This window comes from Leptosomus discolor, chromosome 6 (genome assembly GCF_034619465.1).
Source record: "Leptosomus discolor isolate bLepDis1 chromosome 6, bLepDis1.hap2, whole genome shotgun sequence".
Taxonomy (NCBI): Eukaryota; Metazoa; Chordata; class Aves; order Leptosomiformes; family Leptosomidae; genus Leptosomus; species Leptosomus discolor.
This window is the reverse complement of record NC_141396.1, coordinates 10,541,206-10,559,036: the sequence shown is the minus strand read 5'-3', so window position 1 is coordinate 10,559,036 and position 17,831 is coordinate 10,541,206. Positions and strand designations below refer to the sequence as shown.

Below are 17,831 nucleotides of genomic sequence, written 5' to 3'. Positions count from 1 at the left end.
CCCAGCAAAACCACCAAGTCAAAAGAGGGCCCTTGCTCCAAAGCACTGACTGCCCAAGTAGGTGCCAAAGGCAACAGGTAGAAGAGCACAGGGAACCAGCCAGGCAGTGGTCTGCAATCTTAGCCAGTGACCTCCATGCTCCAGCTCCTTAAATGCCATCTTGTATTTCTTAGATAGTAGAAGCATACTGCATCTGGCTAGTGTTTGATGTTTGCCTGTGAGCATATATATAGACACCTACACTCAAGTACTTTCCTGTGAAATGAGAGTATTTTGTAAACGTAATGGATTACTGTTTTGGCTGGTTTGGAAAACAGAGACATATAAATACAAATCTAAGCATGATTAGTTTAAGAGTGTCTATTTATAACTTAACATGGCTAAACCTACTGGTTTTATTTATTTGTTTGTTTGGAATATTAGATCCAGACTGAGGCAATGGCTAGCTACATAGGTGCGCATATATCTCTGTTGCACAAATAAATCAAACTAAACCAGCCCAGTTCTTGTAGACTGACATTAGGATAAGTATATCTTAAGAAAGTTCTTATTCAGACTTGGCTTCAGGCAATAAAACGTCATAGATGTGTAACTCTAGTGAGTGAAATTTCTAGGGAGCAAATTAGGCTAAAAACATCTTCGAGAGACAGCTAGAAAAGAATCAGACACCACCCAAAAATAAGACAAGTTATGCAGTAAATGTCTCATTTATTGGATTTCTTCCATTACTATTAGGGCTAAAAGACATCTTATCAATAAAAATGGTATATTTATGGGGGGGCTCTGTATTTCAGAAGCCTATTTCTTGTCATTTGCTCCTATAGTGCTTGATATCACCTCATGATAAAGTGTGAACAATCCCTGCATGAATGCATATTTCTACTATTAACCTTTCTATTATTACACAGAATTCTCTCTAACAAAAGCAAGAGGTACAGCTCTAGTTTAGGCGCTAAAAGGGAGGTATGTTCCTACTGAGCCATAGACTTAGGAAGCAGAGCATAGATTGAGAGACATTAGGCTGTGTTACAAGGTTAGAAACAAACAATGCACAAGGTTTTTTGGTACCAAATTTTGCAATGTTTCTCCATCAAGCGTGGATAGAAAGCCCACACCTATTGCTCAAATAACGCACTGTGACCTGGTCAGTATGTTTAAAATCTAAAGCCACACAGAAATCTAGCAGTAGCACCACGATCTTGTCGTTTGTTGATATTTCCCATTTGATAGCTTTCTTGAATTCTCACATGTGCTTGTTTCACTCAATGCAAATGACTGCCGAAAGGAGCCATGGTTTCCGTGTTTTCATGCTGTCATCTTGTCTGCCCTAGAAAAAAACTCCCCTCTTTGCTGACTCTGGAAGAGCCATTACTGGTAAGGCATTGGGCAGATGTATTTGCTTCGTGTTATTGGAACCTCTTCAATATTGAAATCTTTTCTGACATTCAGAGCAGATTTAATGATCCAAGATTATTTGTAAACATACGGACTCCTTTGAGCTGTACACTCAAATCCCAGCTTGGTCAACCGAAGTCATTTTATCTTTCCAAAATAAATAACTTGAATTTTACACATTGCAACCTATATTGAGACCTTTTGGAGAAGATCATGAAAATGGATGACTCACCCCAGATATGTAAATATTAGCCAGGAGGTACAGCTGGCAGTTCGCAGACCATATTTCTCCAATATAGACTTGAGCCTCTGGTGAGACGTTAAAGATTCCAAAGCATTTTTCATAAAACAATAAATTTCCTTGGCTGCCCCTGGTCAACCTCTTTCCTCTCCAGTTCATTGCAATGTGAACTGGCAGGCGAACATCACATGCTTTTTTGCCATTGCCGTTCATGTGACGCTGCAGGATTCTCGGGACCGAAATGATGTGCCAAAGTGTAAAATGGTGACATCACTGTTGGTAAACAAAACCCATTGCTCAGCATTTGGTATATTGTACCAAACTGAGAGAGTTACAAAAGCTTGGAGAGAGGCACTTCCACTTCTTCATCTGTGCTAGAGGTCAGCTTCAAGAAGAAAGACAACATCTCTTGAAGACTGAACTTGGAGCACCTGGATTTGTCTCGCCAGCTGTTACTTAAAATTTGGTATCCAAACAATAAATCATGTTTAATGCAATGCATTAGCTTGACCTTTTTTTTATTGTGTTTCTTTCATTGTTAAACACTATACTTTTTTCTAATCTAAGGTACCACCTGAGAACCTACTACTCAACAGGTGCTATTGACTCCCGGAGAGCTCTCACTTCCCCAAGCGTGAAACAAGAACTGTTACATAAAGGAAAATGATACAAACAAGATGCAGAAGCTAACCTAAGTGACTCGTACTACCTTGACTAAACCATGTCGGTTTAGTAATCATCGACAACACTTGGACTTCAAAATCAAGCTACCTATAAGCTGCAGTTTGAAAACAAACCCCTAGAAGTTTGCAATAGTAAGAACTTGATGTTGCCACGAAAGCTCAAAAACAGTTTCCTAGCCCTTCATGGGGCTCCTGTAAGTCCATTGCGCTGGCAAAATTCCAGCTGTGCAAACATGCACAGGCGATGCCTTCCACAGCTGGGGCACATCCCCTCGGCCTTCCAGCCTGAAGCCCCCAGAGCCAGCTTCTGTCCCTAGGACCACCACGTGGCTTTCTGTTGACACTTACCCATATGAGTGACATTATTTGCGTGAGGAGTCCACGTGTGTCATCACTCTCACAAATAGTCTGTCAGTAATGTTACTCGCATGTGTGAGGCTCTGCAGAATCAGGCCCTTCTGCAACCAGCTTTGGGCAAGGACTGGGCCTATCTTGAGCACCAATTTTTGATGACGCTTAATAAGTAGTTAGCAACTACATTGGGACTAAAGCAAAAGTGTACTTGTTAAAAAAAAAAACAACACAAAACCACAGCAGATTGTAAAAAGATCTTTGAAAAACAAAACAAAACTGTGCAACTGTTTTTGTTCATTTGGATCAAATTATAACACATGGCCCTGCAAAGAAAATAGGAGACTGTCACATTTGTATTTCTAATCTCATATTGTTCTGGGATATAAAGGCATTTTAAAAATCAAAAGGCAAACAAAAATGGAGAATATTTGTTAAGGTGTCACTCTGCAAGGCACTAGTTAGCAAAGACAGTAAGTACATAATCGGGGGCAAATGGGGAGTGTGCATGCCACCAGTTATTTAGTAAAATCTCTGAAAGTAAAAAGCAAGTTAGTCAAAAGACCAGTGGAAAAAGAAACTGTTCATTGCATTTGTACATTGAGTTAACAGTGAAGTATTCCATTCTTCATGTTTTTACTTGGTGTCTTGAAATAATCCCTTTTCTGTCTCCATATTCCCACTTAGACATTGTTCACAGACTTATTTATTTATGAAGTCTGAAGGTTAGTCCCTACCTGCTGAGACTAATTAGCCCTGTTCTTTGTGTCCTATGCAATCCTGTCTGATTAAATGTACACATTTGTTTTACTTCTTTTCATGCTTCCTTTCACTCTACTTCTGCTTTACTGATTAATATTAAAGTTGTAAGTTGCAGTGATTTTTTTATTTCTATTTTGTCTGCATCTTTCCCTTTAGTATGCAAATTTCTATGTGAACTTTTTAATGCCTGAGAATTCATGTTAGCCTTGTCGATCTCTGTATTATTATTTTTATTATTCTTTTTAGAGGAGACAGTTTAGCTGAAACCCCCAAACTCTCTAAATATTGCATGACAAATTGGCTTTGTTTTGGAAACCCTATGTGCTGAATGGCCCTTAGCATGAACAGCAGGTTAGATTTCTGCAGGAATGTTTGGATTATTTAGTACAGCCTGTCCCTTGCTTTCAAACACCATTTCCATTAGGCAATATACTAATTCCCATTGAAATTACTGTCCATCGTCGTGTCGTTCCCCCCCCCCCCGCTCCCCCCTCCGCTTCTCTCCTTTTGTTCCTTGCCCATGTTAAAGTTTCCAATTGACTCGTCCATTGTTACAATTTGTCACTGCTGGAAGATCAATTTGTTTTCCCCTTCCCCTCACCACATTATATTCGGGTAACAGATGCCATTTCTTGCATCTGCATTATTCTGCTCCCCATTTTGTTGCTGTGCAGGCAGAGCTCTGGCTAGTGACTTTACAAAAACGCCGTCTCAAACCCCGGAGCGGAGCAGCCCTCGCCCGGGCTTGCGGCTCCGCTACCCCCGCAGCCGGCGGGGACCCCGCGGCCGGGCCGCCCCGGCCGGACCCCTCTGTCCCCCCGCGGCGGGGACCGGCCCGCTTTCACTTTGATTTCCCCCAGCGTGCTGTTTACGCCACCAGAACTTTTCACTTCTGAAGTCTGGGAGTCCTTGATTCTCCGTCCTGCCATGCTAATTAACTTCTTAGCAGTCACATTCCTTTTCCTCCCCCCCCCCTTTTTTTTTTTCATTTACATCAAGGACCAAAAAATATTATGCCTTACTATAAGATAATTTGGAAATATCTGATCTTCAGCGAGTGATCTCGCACATTTTCATCCTGCGTGTTATAACCATAATAAATGCAAGGAGCAAGTGCTGCTTAAAAAAAGGCTTTTACTATATTCTAGTGTTTATTATGATTGGAGTTTCTTACCTCCAACGAGTGGCAAGAAAAATGTTAACGGTTTCAAAAAAAAAAACCCACCCCACCACCCTGTAGTCACATGGACACAATAAGGGCACACATCCTTCGGGAGAATCCAGACTGCATGGAGATGATACGTCTATTAATGCTCACTATGTAAAAGTTAGCGCTTCCCAAACAGACGAGCCAGGGGCACCCGTTTGGGTGCTTTGCCCCACGCTCCCCCCGTCCTGCAGCTCTGGGCTACAGTGCAGATTTTTTTTCATTGTAATTTTTTTTTAATTTTAAATTTTTTTGCCCGCCCCCCCCCCCCCCGTTTTGTGTCCCGCCCCCCCCTCCCTGGCGGCGGCCCCCCCGCTCCGCCGCAGCCCGCTCCGCTCCCCTCCCCTCGCCCTCCCGCTCCCATGCCAAAAAGGATCATTGTTAGTTTCCTACTTCCCCCACCCTCCTCCTCCTCCTCCCCCTCCCGCGCCCCAGACCTGTTTATTTATGCAGACGTCACCGGGGAGCCCCCGCCCCCTCCTGCATCTCATTAAGTGCCTGGTGTGTTTCTCGCTCCCTGTCAATAATCCCGGATCCCAGACTTCTCCGTTCCTCCGGATTTCGATCCCCCTTTTTCTATCTGTCAATCAGCGCCGCCTTTGAACTGAAAAGCTCTCAGTCCAACTTCAACTCACTCAAACCCGAGCGGCACAGGCTCCCAATATCCGCGGCGGCTGCCCCCCCGTTACAGCTGACTTCTTGGGTTTGTTTGTTGCATTATTTTTTTTCCTTCCCCCCCCCCCACGCCCCCCTCCCCCCCCCCCCCGTCTATATATTTTTTATTATTATTAATTTTTTCGTGAGTGCGTGCGCGGGTGTGAGTGCGTGTGCGCGCAGTGCACGCCGACCAGCTCCCTGGAAGAAAGAAAGAGAAAATCCCGAAGAAGGAAAGGAAGAAGCCTAAAGTCACTGGTGCAAAGGAGCAAAGAAGAGACATTTCCCTCCCCTCCTCCTCCCTCTTTTCCCCTCCCCAGGAGGAAAGCGAAGGGGGAAAAAAAAGAAACTTTCACCTTGGACTCTTCTTTTTTTGGTGCAAACTTCCCCCCCCCCTCCCCTCTTCTTTTTTTTTTTTTCCTTCCCCCCCCCCCCCCATTCCCCTCTTTTTTTTTTCTTTTTTTTTTTTACCCCCTTCCCCTTTTTGCAAAATTGCTGCTGGTGGGGTGAGCCAGGAGGAAAATGCCGCAGCTGAACGGCGGTGGAGGGGACGACCTGGGCGCCAACGATGAACTGATCTCTTTCAAAGACGAAGGGGAGCAGGAGGAGAAGATCTCCGAGAACTCCTCGGCGGAGAGGGATTTAGCTGATGTCAAGTCGTCTCTCGTCAATGAATCAGAAACGAATCAAAACAGCTCCTCAGACTCGGAGGTACGGGGGAAGCCCCCCGCGGGGCCGTTTCGGGGCGGCGGGCGGGCGGGGGCCGCGGTGCCTCGCCGGGGCCGCGGCCGGGGGCGCCGCGCCGGGTCCCGCTCCCGCCGGCGCCCAACTTTCCTCCGCGGCACCAACTTGTAACGATGCCTTCTGTTTTGTTCTGTTTGTTTCTCCTTCCACCTTCTCCCCGCACCTTTCCCTTCTTCTTCGCCTTTTATTCCTCCCCTCCTCCCTTCTTTCCCCCCCCCCCCCCAAAAAAAAAAAAAAACAACAAACCCCACAACCACCCCCCTCCCCAACTGCCCCACGCCGACCCCCGGCCCGCTCCCAGGCGGAGCGGCGGCCCCCGCCTCGGTCCGAAACTTTCAGAGATAAATCCCGGGAAAGTTTAGAGGAAGGTGAGTACGGCGGGCCCGGCCGGCACCGCCGCCCGCCCGCCCCGCACAGCCCCTCCGCCGGGCGCCCGGCTCCTCTTTTTGGGACACTTTCTAAAAAAAGTTTTCCTCCCCCCCCCCCCACCCCCCCTTTCCCTTTTCTTCCCCCTGTTGCCCCCTTTCTTCCCCGCTCCCGCTCGTGTCTCCCCCGCCATGTTAGCTGCGAAGAGGCAAGATGGAGGGTTGTTTAAGGGCCCACCATACCCGGGTTATCCCTTTATAATGATCCCCGACCTCAGCAGCCCGTATCTGCCCAATGGATCGCTCTCTCCGACGGCGAGAACGGTAAGTGCCTTTCCCCCCCCCCCCCCCCCCATTCTCCCTCCTCCCGCCTTCCCCCCGGCCGCCGCCGCGCTCCCCGGTGCCCCCGCTCGCCCGGCCCGGCCCGGCCCGGCCCGCCGCCCCCTCCCCCGCGCCGCGCCGCGCCGCAAACTTTCCAAACTCCGCGGGCCGCGGCGGGAGGGGGTTTGTTTACACTTCGCCATATTTCTTTTTTTCCTTTTACTTTTTTTTTTTCTTTAACTTTCAGTTTTGTGGGCAGTTTTCTGGAGCCTCATAACCTCGGGGGGGGGGGGGAGGGGGAGAAAAAAAAACCCTAAACAAAATCTAAACAACACCAAATCCAGCCTCAAAACAAAACTGGAAATAAATTTAAAAAAAAAAAAAAATTGAGGAGTTGCGCTTCTCCCCCCCCCCTTCACTCCCCTCTCCCCTTCGTTGGGGAAGAGGGCGATTTTCTCCTGGCCGAGTCTGGGATCCGCTCCCTCCAAACTCCTCGTTTTCCATGGTGATCCGTCGCCTCCTGCCCTCCTCCGTGGCGGCTGGGCCGGCTCCCCCTCCCCTTTCCTCCCCCTTAACCCTCTCCTGCCCTCGCCCGCCCCCCGGCCCGCGGGAGCGGCGGCGATTTCATTGTGCCCGGCAACGTCCCCTCCCGGCCGTGGGCGCCGCGAGTTGTGTCCGGCCTCAGCGCGGGCGGCCCCGCGGCCAGTCCGCGTCCGCGCCCCGCCTGCCCGGGAGCACGGGCCGGGCGCGGCGGGGCCCGGAACGCGGCACCCCTGCCCGGCGGCGGCGGGGCCCCTCCTCACCTGGGCTGTGCCGCGGGAGGCAGCCCCGGAGCGGCTCGGTCTTCGTGTGTGCCTTGCGGTGGTGGGGCCGGGGGGGGGGGGGGGTGTGGGGGTGGGGGGGTGTTGCGGGGGGAGAGGAAAAACCGGAGGGTTAGCGCAAATCAGGGGGGCTGAGTCCGGAAACAGAGATCGCCTCGCTTAGCTCTAATAACAACAACAACAACAAATAATCAAACAAGTCGAGCAAAATTCCTCCTGGAAGTATGCTGGCAGAAAAACAATTTGCTGAAAGCGTCCGGTTTTTTGTTGTTCTGTTTTTGCTGTTTGGTTGTTTTCTTTTTTTTTTTCTTTTTTTTTTTTTTTTAACCCCGGGTTCAGTGGCAGGGGTGTGCTTGTCTGCACGCCTGTGCCTGGAGGGAGAGCAAGTTTTAACCCAGATCCCAGGAAACTTTGGGGTCTGCTGGTGGGTTTGTAGTCCCAGCTGTTTTTATGATCGTGGTGTCACCCACGCTGTGCTTTGCTCTGACATCAGGTTTCTCAAATGTCACCTTTTCTTTCCTTTTAAAGATTTTTTTTTTTTTTAATTAGCTAAAACGGCTAAATCCACTGGAATTACAAAATACTACGTATTCCTACCGCTGCGGTTAGCGTTGCTGTTTTGTTTCTTCTGGCTGTTTCTAAATCTGAAGCGTCCCCACCATCACCATGTGTGTTTATACACTTTTTTTTTTTTCCTTGTGGTAACACGAGATAGCGATTTACAATAATAGATCTACTGTTCGGTAGATGTTGAAGCCGTACTAATGACTGAGGGCTTGGACAACTTCAGTGTATCAGATCTACAAGTGTTTTAAAGCATTAAAATATTAAACATCGGGTCAGTCTTGTTTTCACTTAGTAAAACGTCAGTAGACACAGATCAGTAAATGCCGAGTGACGGGGGGGTAGTGAGGAAGGTTTTTCTGACTTTGCATGTATTTAGGGCTGTGGTGGGGTTTTATTTTGGTAGCTTGGAAGGCTCTTCTTGCAAGGAAGTGATTTCTGGGACAGTAGCATAGGGGTAACTGCAGTTTGCAATTGTAATGATTGGGAGGAGTAGTCAGGGGCTGAATGCATTATATTTTTCCTTTTGAATACGGTCACCCACATGTATATGGATGATGGTGGTAAATTCCGAATTCTGTAAGCACGAGGATCCAGATGGCAAAACAATCTTTGGTACAAATTGTGAAGCTTTATTCCTGTTTTTTGGTGGTTTTTTTTTTTTTTTCTTTTTCCCCCCTCATTTTTACCTTAAAAGCATTCCACTGTTCCAAGTGCAGGCTAATAGAAAGCACACCTCCGCTGCTTTTTTCTTTAAGCATTTTTCTTACAACAGCTCCAGGTCTTTATCTTTTCCTCGTTACCTTTATTACAGATCCTTTTTCCCTTAGCACGTGAAGATAGGATCCTTCAGCACTTAGCCTTCCCGGAAGTATTCTTCCTCCCCTTGCTCCCCCCCACTTAAAAAAGGCCTCCTCCATAGGAATGTTTGGTTTGTGTGAATTAAAGGTGCTGTACAAAAGATTACAGGTTGTGTTATTGTTGGTATAGCAGGTGGCCTGCGCGTGTTATCAGATGGATTCTGAAAGGAGATTTCCACACTCAAGAGGCAGTTTTCTTGTTTCCACATCCAGGCTCCAGCAACCTTCTGCTATCTTCTTAACCTTATTCTTTCACATTCCGTATGCTTGTTTGTTTGCCTGCAACTTAATTATAGCCAGGAAAAATTAAAGTTGTTTATTTAGGCCTGAGAGCAGAATATTACAAAGATTCAGCGGGATAGCTGTTGTCTGTCACACACCGGTTTTAGGTGGATTCTAGTTCTCTGCTGTACCAGCTTTCAATTCCAGATGAACTAGATCTTTCTCCTGTTCGTGTTTTTTTTTTTTTCTTAATACGTGTTGAAAAGGTATAGACAATTCTACATAATTATGAATTTTATTTTTATTTATGTAGTTTTTCCTGAAGCCATATTTGTTGAGTTTTAGAGCATGCAAGGTAGAGGTGATTGCAGATACGTAACAAAATTGCTTTTCCTTTCCTTTTGCTGTTGTAGAATTTTAAAGGTATGTGGGTGTGGTTTTTTGTTGTGGTTTTTTTCCTGGATTTTTTTTTTAATTTTTGTTTTATTTGAGGGTGTAGTGGGATTGTTGTGTTTTGTAAATGTACCTGTAATTGTCTGTTCAAGAGCAAACTCGTGGCCAGCAATTTCTGCTTTACTGCTTCAGGAATGTGAAAAATTATGAAGTATCATAAAATCTGCTTATGATGAATAATACATTATTTCAAGAATAATGCTTTAAATACTGCAAACTCTTTATGAAGCTTGATAGGGGTAATTTTAATTTTGAGAGTAAAAGATTTTTTGCGTGTTAATCTTGCTTTTGATAGAATGTTGTGGATTGCTTTTAAGAATAGATGTGTATTAAGTAGCGGTCTAGTCAAATAGTAATGAAGTAATGCATCTGAGAGTGCCAGTTCCATATCTATGCTTGCAGAGGGACTGGGGTGGCTGCCTGGTAGGGATAATTAAGAAGAATGTTTTCAGAGTTGGAAAATGAAGAAGTGGTGTATTTAATTTTTACCCTAAATTTAGAGCTTGGTTAATGCTTTCGGTGAGCAAATAGATACGTTGTGATTTGAGGAAACCCTGCTGGCAGATATTCTTATTTTCACTAGTGCTGTTGCATCTTCCTTTGCCCTAAATTGTTGCTTGCTGAGTGAGACTATAGGAGTGAGCTTGCGTTTGGTCCTGAAGTTTGGGAGTTGGGAATAGCTGTGGTGGAGAACAGCCCACTTGCCTAGATTTTACGTTCAGGAAGAAACTTTTTTCTCTAATTGACTTGAAAAATGGATGTTTTCCTTTATCTACTGAATCAAACAACATAATCCTTCCTCATACAAAAGCTGTGGACCCTGGGGTGTGAAGGGTTAATGGTGGTCCTTTTTTTTTCCCCCTCCTCTCTCCAATTGTTTTGACAACACTTTTCAAAGTGTGACATTCCAAGCCCTTGCAATACAATGTAATATTACTGTAATTACACAGGTCATTACATTTTAAATAGAGAACAATAAAATGCTTATCGCACTGAAAAAGAACAGGTGTTCTTGCCCTTCTTTGGTATTTATGCTAATTGTTTTTCATCTCCTTCAGAAATATTTATGGCTAGCGTGTTAAGGTTTCAGTCTCGATGTGACAATATTAATTCTTTGCTAATCTTTATGGTTGAGGTTTAATGTCTGCAGTATGGATTATAGTATTAACGTCCACCAACTAGTTTAATAATGTAGATACAACTTAATATGTCAGCACTTTGGTAGTTTATGATACGTAGCTATTCAATGGAGAATGAATTATTCGCCTTTTTTTTTTAAAAAAAAAAAGAAGATTGAACATACATGCTTTTAATAAAGTTTCTGGACTTGTGTAAAAACAAGCTGTTAAATAAGAACTGATGATCCCGTGGCATGAATCAAATTGAACCTCCATAAAGAAACTTTCCTCATGCTTAATTAGGTAGATTGCTGAATCACTGTGCTATCGCATTAGCATAGCTGGTATACAATGGCAAACAGACCTTGTTTGTTTGTTAACTTACTTTCGGTAAAGAAGCTGATTTATTTTTAATCCCCCCCCTTTTTTTTTTTCCTCGTCCCCCCAATAAGATTTCATTCAGGAGCAAATGCTGCATTGGTTAGTCAATCAGCTTCTCTTTAGGGGGCTATGAAAATTAGTTAGAGAAAAGTTTCATGTTTCTGGGACCTTGCAAAACAATATAATGCAGTACTGTTACTTGAGTGTACAGGATAATTGCAGGACTGCACTTCATTAAAAATAATATTTGCTTTGGAAATCGAACAATTTTAATAGGTGCACCAGTGGCTGATCTGTACTGAAAAAAAAAAATACAGTAGATGCCTTTCCAGGTTTTTTGAATGCATTCATACATGGACTGATGATGTTGAGTGGGGTGGTTTTTTTTTTTTTTTTTTTCCTTCTTCCTCTTCATTTTTTGTTCAAGCAAGTATGTGCTGATTTGTCAGCTGAAGATGGGAGGGGGGGGGGCACGGGAAGGAGTATGTTGCAGCTTTCATTGGCGCTTGTAATCCAGAATGTAGGTAAAAATGTTTTAAATTTGTCAAGAGTTTCAGGACTGGGCCCCAAAATCAGATAAAAAATGTGGTGTAGAGAAAAAGGACAGCTGCAGATTTTTTGTGTGGACGTGTGTTTCTGTACCATGACTAAAAACTCTGAGGACCTTTTCCCAGCTGTCTGGGAGTTATGTGGAAGTTGGATTATTGGCAGTTAAGCATGAGACAACCTGGATTTAGCAAATGCTCTCCTACACAGGAAGCAGATGACATTATCCTGGGGGAAGGGAGGAGATCCTTCTCCAGGCACAGCCCGGGGGGAGACGCCTGCTCCCCCAGCCTCAGAGCAGCCAAAAATGAGGGCTGGCGATAGGCACATATAAATATAAAAGCGGTCAGGTTGTCAGTTTGGGGTTTTTTTCAGGTTTTTTTTTTTTGTGAAATCAGACACTTTGCTCCCACACTGGGGCTGTTGTAAGACGTTTGGCTTTGTGGGGGGCGGGGGGCGGGTTGTGAGGTTTGGGGGGGAAGTTTAAAGCTCTGTTCCCCGGGCGTCTCCTCAGTACTGTGTCCTGGCAAATATGTAAGTAAGCCTTAAAACTTTGACTTCTAATTGGGCACATTTGTGAAGGAAATGGTTAATTTTACAACCAAAGGCAAACTTGCACCTCGACAGGTCTGCTGAAAGAAATGTGCCACAGTCGTTTGCTGGCAAGCACTGCAGGGTCATAAATCCACGGGGTTTATTTACAGCCTATAACACTTATGAATGTTAAGATATTTGACGCCACGCTGGCCTTATAATATCCAAGGTCCACAGACACTGGCAGTGGGTCAAATTTCTTTCACTAATTATAAGCAATGAGAGATGGTGTGTGGTGTGGAGGGGGGGAGATATGGAAATCCTCTCTCTCCCCACCCAAAAGCGAAGAACATTTCTGCTCCTCCTCCCAACTGCTGGTTTATGTTTGTGCTTTTTTTTTTTTTTTTTTATGTAGGCTCCGAAGTTTATAATTAACGCTTTCAGTGCTGTAAAGGTTGGGCTGTGGGTGAGGCAGCCAGGCTGAAGGAGGGAAGAAGTTTAGCACAGCTCGTGTCCTTTACAGAGCTCTCAGCAGTATTGTCCAGTATTTCCTAGATACCAACACAAGCAAACATTTAAAGACAGATGACACCTGGAAACGTCCTTTAATTTTCTCACGTACCACTAAGCCAGGGGAGGGGAAAAAAATAAAATTGCACCAGGTTTTATGCAGAAGGTGGATGCTTGGAAATACATATATTAGGCTGTTTCGTGCGTATGAAACAGGGCCTCTTAAAAAGCAGCAAAAGCCCACGTTGAGGGAAAACATGCATTGAATGAATTAAGGCACTGAGGTTAGAGGCGGTTTTTGGGGGAGAAGCCCTGTGTCCTGCTGGAAGGGACAATCTGGGATGGACACATAGGTCAGCGTGGAGGGGTGAGGGGAGCAGGGGGGATGTGCTGAGGGTGGTGTTGGAGGGGGGGTAACTGGGGGGAGGTACGGTGAGAGTGGGGGCTGCTGGAGAGTAATTGGAGGACAAAGGAGGGATGTTGGAGCACGAGGAGAAATTGTAGAAACTTGGTGTGGGGGGGAAACCACCAGTATTTGAACGCATGGTTGGAGGGGAAGCTGGGGATCTGGGGATTGACTCTTAAGTGTCAGGAAAGTCTGGGGCCCGAGGAGAAGCAGTGCTTCACTCAGCAAAGCTCGTTATTCTCAGCTCGCTCCCCATTAAGCACACTTTCCTAGAGTGGACAGTCAGATTTGAAGTGCTGCTGTCTTGTCTATGCTGTGGGTGTGTGTGTGTTTTAACAAGATAATGCGATTACTCAAATATGCCTAGGTATTACTTTTAGCTTTAATTTCTCCAGCAGTTGATTTCGGGTTCCCCATAGGTTACTGTTGTGCTTGGAGACTAATTTAAGAAAAAGGCAGGCTTATGTGTGTGGTGGAAAGCTGCGCTCCTTCGCCCATATGTTTTTCTTCTACAAGTCATGTAAAACCCGACTTGAAAAAAAAAAATGAGGGGGCTGTCAATTTGGCCCTTCCACAAATAGCTGTACAGTTTTGTTGAAGGTTTTATGCATTTCCCTAATCAATGGAGCGCTGTGACTTATTAGCCCCCGGGGACAGATCTGAATCCCCCAGCACCGTACTGCAAAGCTGGTGTGGGATTGTACCTTTTTAACAGGTTATCAACAAGGATGTTCCTCCGGTTCCCAAGATGCTTCCCACCCTCTCTGGCATCTGCCCCCCCCCCCAATTCTTTCCGGCAAAATCTGTTCAGTCTCGCGCTTTTGTTTTAGGTCAGCTAAACCCTCGACCCTTATTCTTTGTGGGGTCACGCTCAGGCAACCGGGCAGTGCTGAATGAGTTAAGTCGCTGGCTGAAGTTTGGCTTCATGCAACTAAATTTGAGGCCTGGTAGGCATTAGCAGGGCACAGCACATTTACAGAGCTTAATTAGTACGCGCTGTAATTGTTCATGGTCTGCCAGAAGGAGTAATGTTCAGGAAAAGTGGAGTCGTTCTTCTGCAGTCTTCAGTTTTTAAACGATAAATCACTTGCATATTTGTGCAGTGATTCAAATGGAGCTGAGACCTCTCCATCTCAACATGTGGTAAATTGTAAAGTCAATGAATTGCAGATGTAGGGTACAGCAGATTCTCTAAGAAAATGCGGAATGAATGGGGAAGGGTGATGCTATAAATACGTACTGAGAAGATAACTGAGTTTCTGCTTGCTGTGCCAATTATGATGTACTAAAGATATTAGCAGTTTTGTTTTAATGTATTTATTTTGAATTTCTTTAAACTAAATATAGGGGTACCATGTTACTTCACTTGGTGAGGTTTTTATTAATGCTTCAGAACAATGGGTTTCATATGGAAATACGCGTGATAGCCATATTAATACGAATTAATTCATCATGGATAATGTTGTAGCTGTTACTAGAGGAGTTTATAATGTTGGGGCACTTTAAAGTGCGGCTGTAGCAACTTAGAAGAAACGTTGCAGTAGAGGATGCCTCCATATTCTAGCTGGGGGAAATACTGGGAATATTATGTATCTCACTGTGGCATTTTGTATCTGCTCATACTCCATTCCAACTTCAGAGGGACTTTTTGGGTGCATTAGTCCGACAGCCTAGAGCCTGTTTTAAAAAAGCAAAACACAAACAAAACTACGCTATACAGATTGACATCGTAAATGCCGCGTATTGTTTTTTTGAATGCGGAGAATGTGTGTCACTCTTACTGCTGTGAAATCTTGTCTTCCTTGGGCTTGGTCCAAGATCCATTGAAGTCAGTGGAAAAAAGGCTTCTATTAATAACGAAGGGCTTTGGATCAGGCCCCGTGTGTCTTGAACCAATGGCCAAATTCTTCAAAAGTGGATAAAGGTATTGAAAAAGCCAAACTCAACTAAATGTCGTATTGATATATTGCTGCTTCTGTGGCATTCTTTGCTCTTGGGGGGGGAAAGTTATGTTTCCAGTGGTACTTTCTTAAACGAGCTCCTGCTTCTGCAGCATCTGACTTTCCCACAGAAGTGCAGAGCATCGTGGCAGGATCAGGATTTGGTCCGAGGCTGTGTTGCATGTCAATACTGCTTTTCTAATATGAGTAGGTGGATTTGTATGGAAGTTGTAAAAGTTAATGATTGTTCTCTGACTCATACGCTGCTGGTTTCAGCAAAGAAGAAATGATGACAGGAAAATGATAGAAATTATAGGAGACAAGTAGGCTTTGGTGAGTGGAGAATGGATTTGCATTGTTTGAAAGGCTTTTGCTGCTTGCTGAAAGAAGTGCGAGGAGGGAGAAGATGGGAGGGCAGCTTCTTTTTGGGGTCAGATGTTTTGTGCACCAAACTATTGCAGGTATTCGGCCAGGAAGTGAGACTGAATTCAAGAGGGACTCTCTGCAGTGTTAAAGGTTCCATAACCATTTTGTTAGTCCTGCTGATACAGTTAGTCTGGCCTAACTGTTTTTCCCTCTTGGCAGAACAGGTTTTAATGCCCTAGGCTCTGTGGGAAGTATGATTACACTCCTAATAGCTACCAAGTATCAATATATAATTGTGCTCGACCAGTATCTATCTCAGAGCTTTGTAGGGCTCTCCAGAGTATCTGTGGTGTGAAAGATGCTGTACGCAACAAAGTGAGTCTCTGCTTTTTGATTCACTAGTGATGGTGATGCAGCTGAGACACCAAAAAAATCCAAAAGGAGGATGTGGGAAATAATAGTTAGAAAATGCTGAAGTAAAAATACTGCAAAGACTTTCTGGGGAATATGACAGATTCTTGGATGTTGATACAATAGAAACAAATCATCCTATTTTAAGAAAGGGGAAAAATAGAGCAAGAAAAGGTGGGGGTGTACCTCTCTGAGCACATCTGAACTCCCACTGGAGTCAGTGACTCCTTAAATAACGATCTGGAAAAGTCTGAGGCTGTAGGCTTTTCTGTGCTAGAGACAAGCCACTACATTGATTTCTGTTTTTAACCGATGCAAATATTTAATAAAGGTTCTCTTGGAACTGCTTTAAACCCTAGCCTGAATAATTTTAACTTGGTTAAACCAGTGAACCAGTTTGGGAGCATACATAGTAAGAGGTTTGCATTGGTTTAATTAGATTTAAGAGATTTATAAAACCAGGGCCACTACTCTGACATAGGCAAGGTCTGGAAGATGGCATATAAACTCTGCATTGATCTACACCCAGGCTGAACAGGCTGCTATTGAAATTACACTATTATAAATGTTTGCCAATATTAAAGAATCCAGGGGAAGATACGACCTTGAATGAATGCATCAGAAGAATAAGACTGTAGTCAGTGTTTCTACCTTTGTTTTCTCTGGGACATTGGCAAGAAGGTTTTCTCCCTTTGAAAAGAGGTACAGATTATAGTTGTCTGTCTGGAAGTCAAGTGTTTGAGATTTTTATTGTTATTACCAAATGTCTCAGTTTACTTCGATTCCTGTTACATTCCCCTATGGGCTTTTTCTTAATTCTGAAACTGCACTATAAAATGTAGCTTAAAACACGTCTGTGTCCAAAAAAAAAAAAAAAAAAAAAAGGTGCTTTACAGGAGCTACTCACAAATATAACTACTGTACTGGTCACAAAACTGCTGTGTAAAGAATGTTCTTAGAGCTTATTTTATCTGGATAGCAGCTAAATATCTTTACAATCCCCAGGGTTATTAAAGGCCAAATGCCTGGTATACGCAGTTAGTTTGTTTTCCATTGAAATCTGTTGCTCAACTACAGTACTTGAAAGTACTTTGTTTTTAATTTCATAAATATGAAATTTAATTTCATAAATATGAAATTAAACAGTGAAAACTAGAACCTGGGTGCAGCTGGGTGATTGTAAATGGGAGTTGGCACATTGCTGCACTGCTGGTGCATCCAAACGTGGGTATCGGACTGGTTACGTGGGCACATCTGTGTACATGCATGCGATGTATATTATTTGTGAACGTATACTTGGTTATCAGGTGTCTATTCAATTTTAATTGACAATATGAGATTCCTGTGGTTACTCTGTGCACAGATTGCCTTGGGGCTCTACAGGGTTTGTGGGAAGAAAAGCCTTGACAAGTTTCCATTAAGCCCTGAATCAGGCAATTGGAAAAGAGGAGAATGAAAGGAGCTGAAAAGAGGGACAACTTGTTAGTGTTGCATTCTGCGCTTGCAACGAGAAACCTCTTTTAGACAAGAGTGGTTCTCAGGCCAAGAATTTCAAACTCGCGGAGAAACCTGTCCAGAACACAAAAGTTGTTTGAACGGGGTGCAGAATTGTCACAGTAATTAGAGCAATCTCCGTTTACTGAGTGGCAGCCTTTATAAAGGACAGGGGATAAAGGGTTCAAATTCATCTTTCTCTCTCCGATTCACTTCTGATGAACTGCCTCTGTGTATGTATGTGTATATGAAGGAGTGTGTGTGTGTGTGGCCACATTTTCAGATACTCATCTTTTGATTACCCTTGTTTTAAAAGAAGAAGGACTTAGGTTTCTTCTTCTTGCCTTGAATGACATTTTTTAGGCATTTTTCTTTTATTTATTTATTTTTCTATTGGTGTTTTAATTTGATACACAGAAATAAGAGGTTGCTTAGGGGAATGTACTTGTGCTCTGCTGGAGGGGGAACCCCCAATATTTCTC

At 44.1% G+C, this 17,831-nt stretch overlaps 1 protein-coding gene across 9 annotated transcripts in view; it reads left to right on the top strand.

The window, feature by feature from the left end:
* The first annotated feature begins 5,815 nt into the window (after positions 1 to 5,815).
* The window catches only part of TCF7L2 (transcription factor 7 like 2), a 181,053-nt gene continuing 169,037 nt past the window's right edge, over positions 5,816 to 17,831 (top strand). For all 9 annotated transcript variants that reach the window (XM_086466807.1, XM_086466806.1, XM_086466805.1 and 6 more), the window contains exons 1-3: positions 5,816 to 6,004; positions 6,339 to 6,405; positions 6,602 to 6,726. In XM_086466807.1, coding sequence (XP_086322933.1) covers positions 5,816 to 6,004; positions 6,339 to 6,405; positions 6,602 to 6,726 — 381 coding nt within the window. The remainder of the gene's footprint in view (positions 6,005 to 6,338; positions 6,406 to 6,601; positions 6,727 to 17,831) is intronic.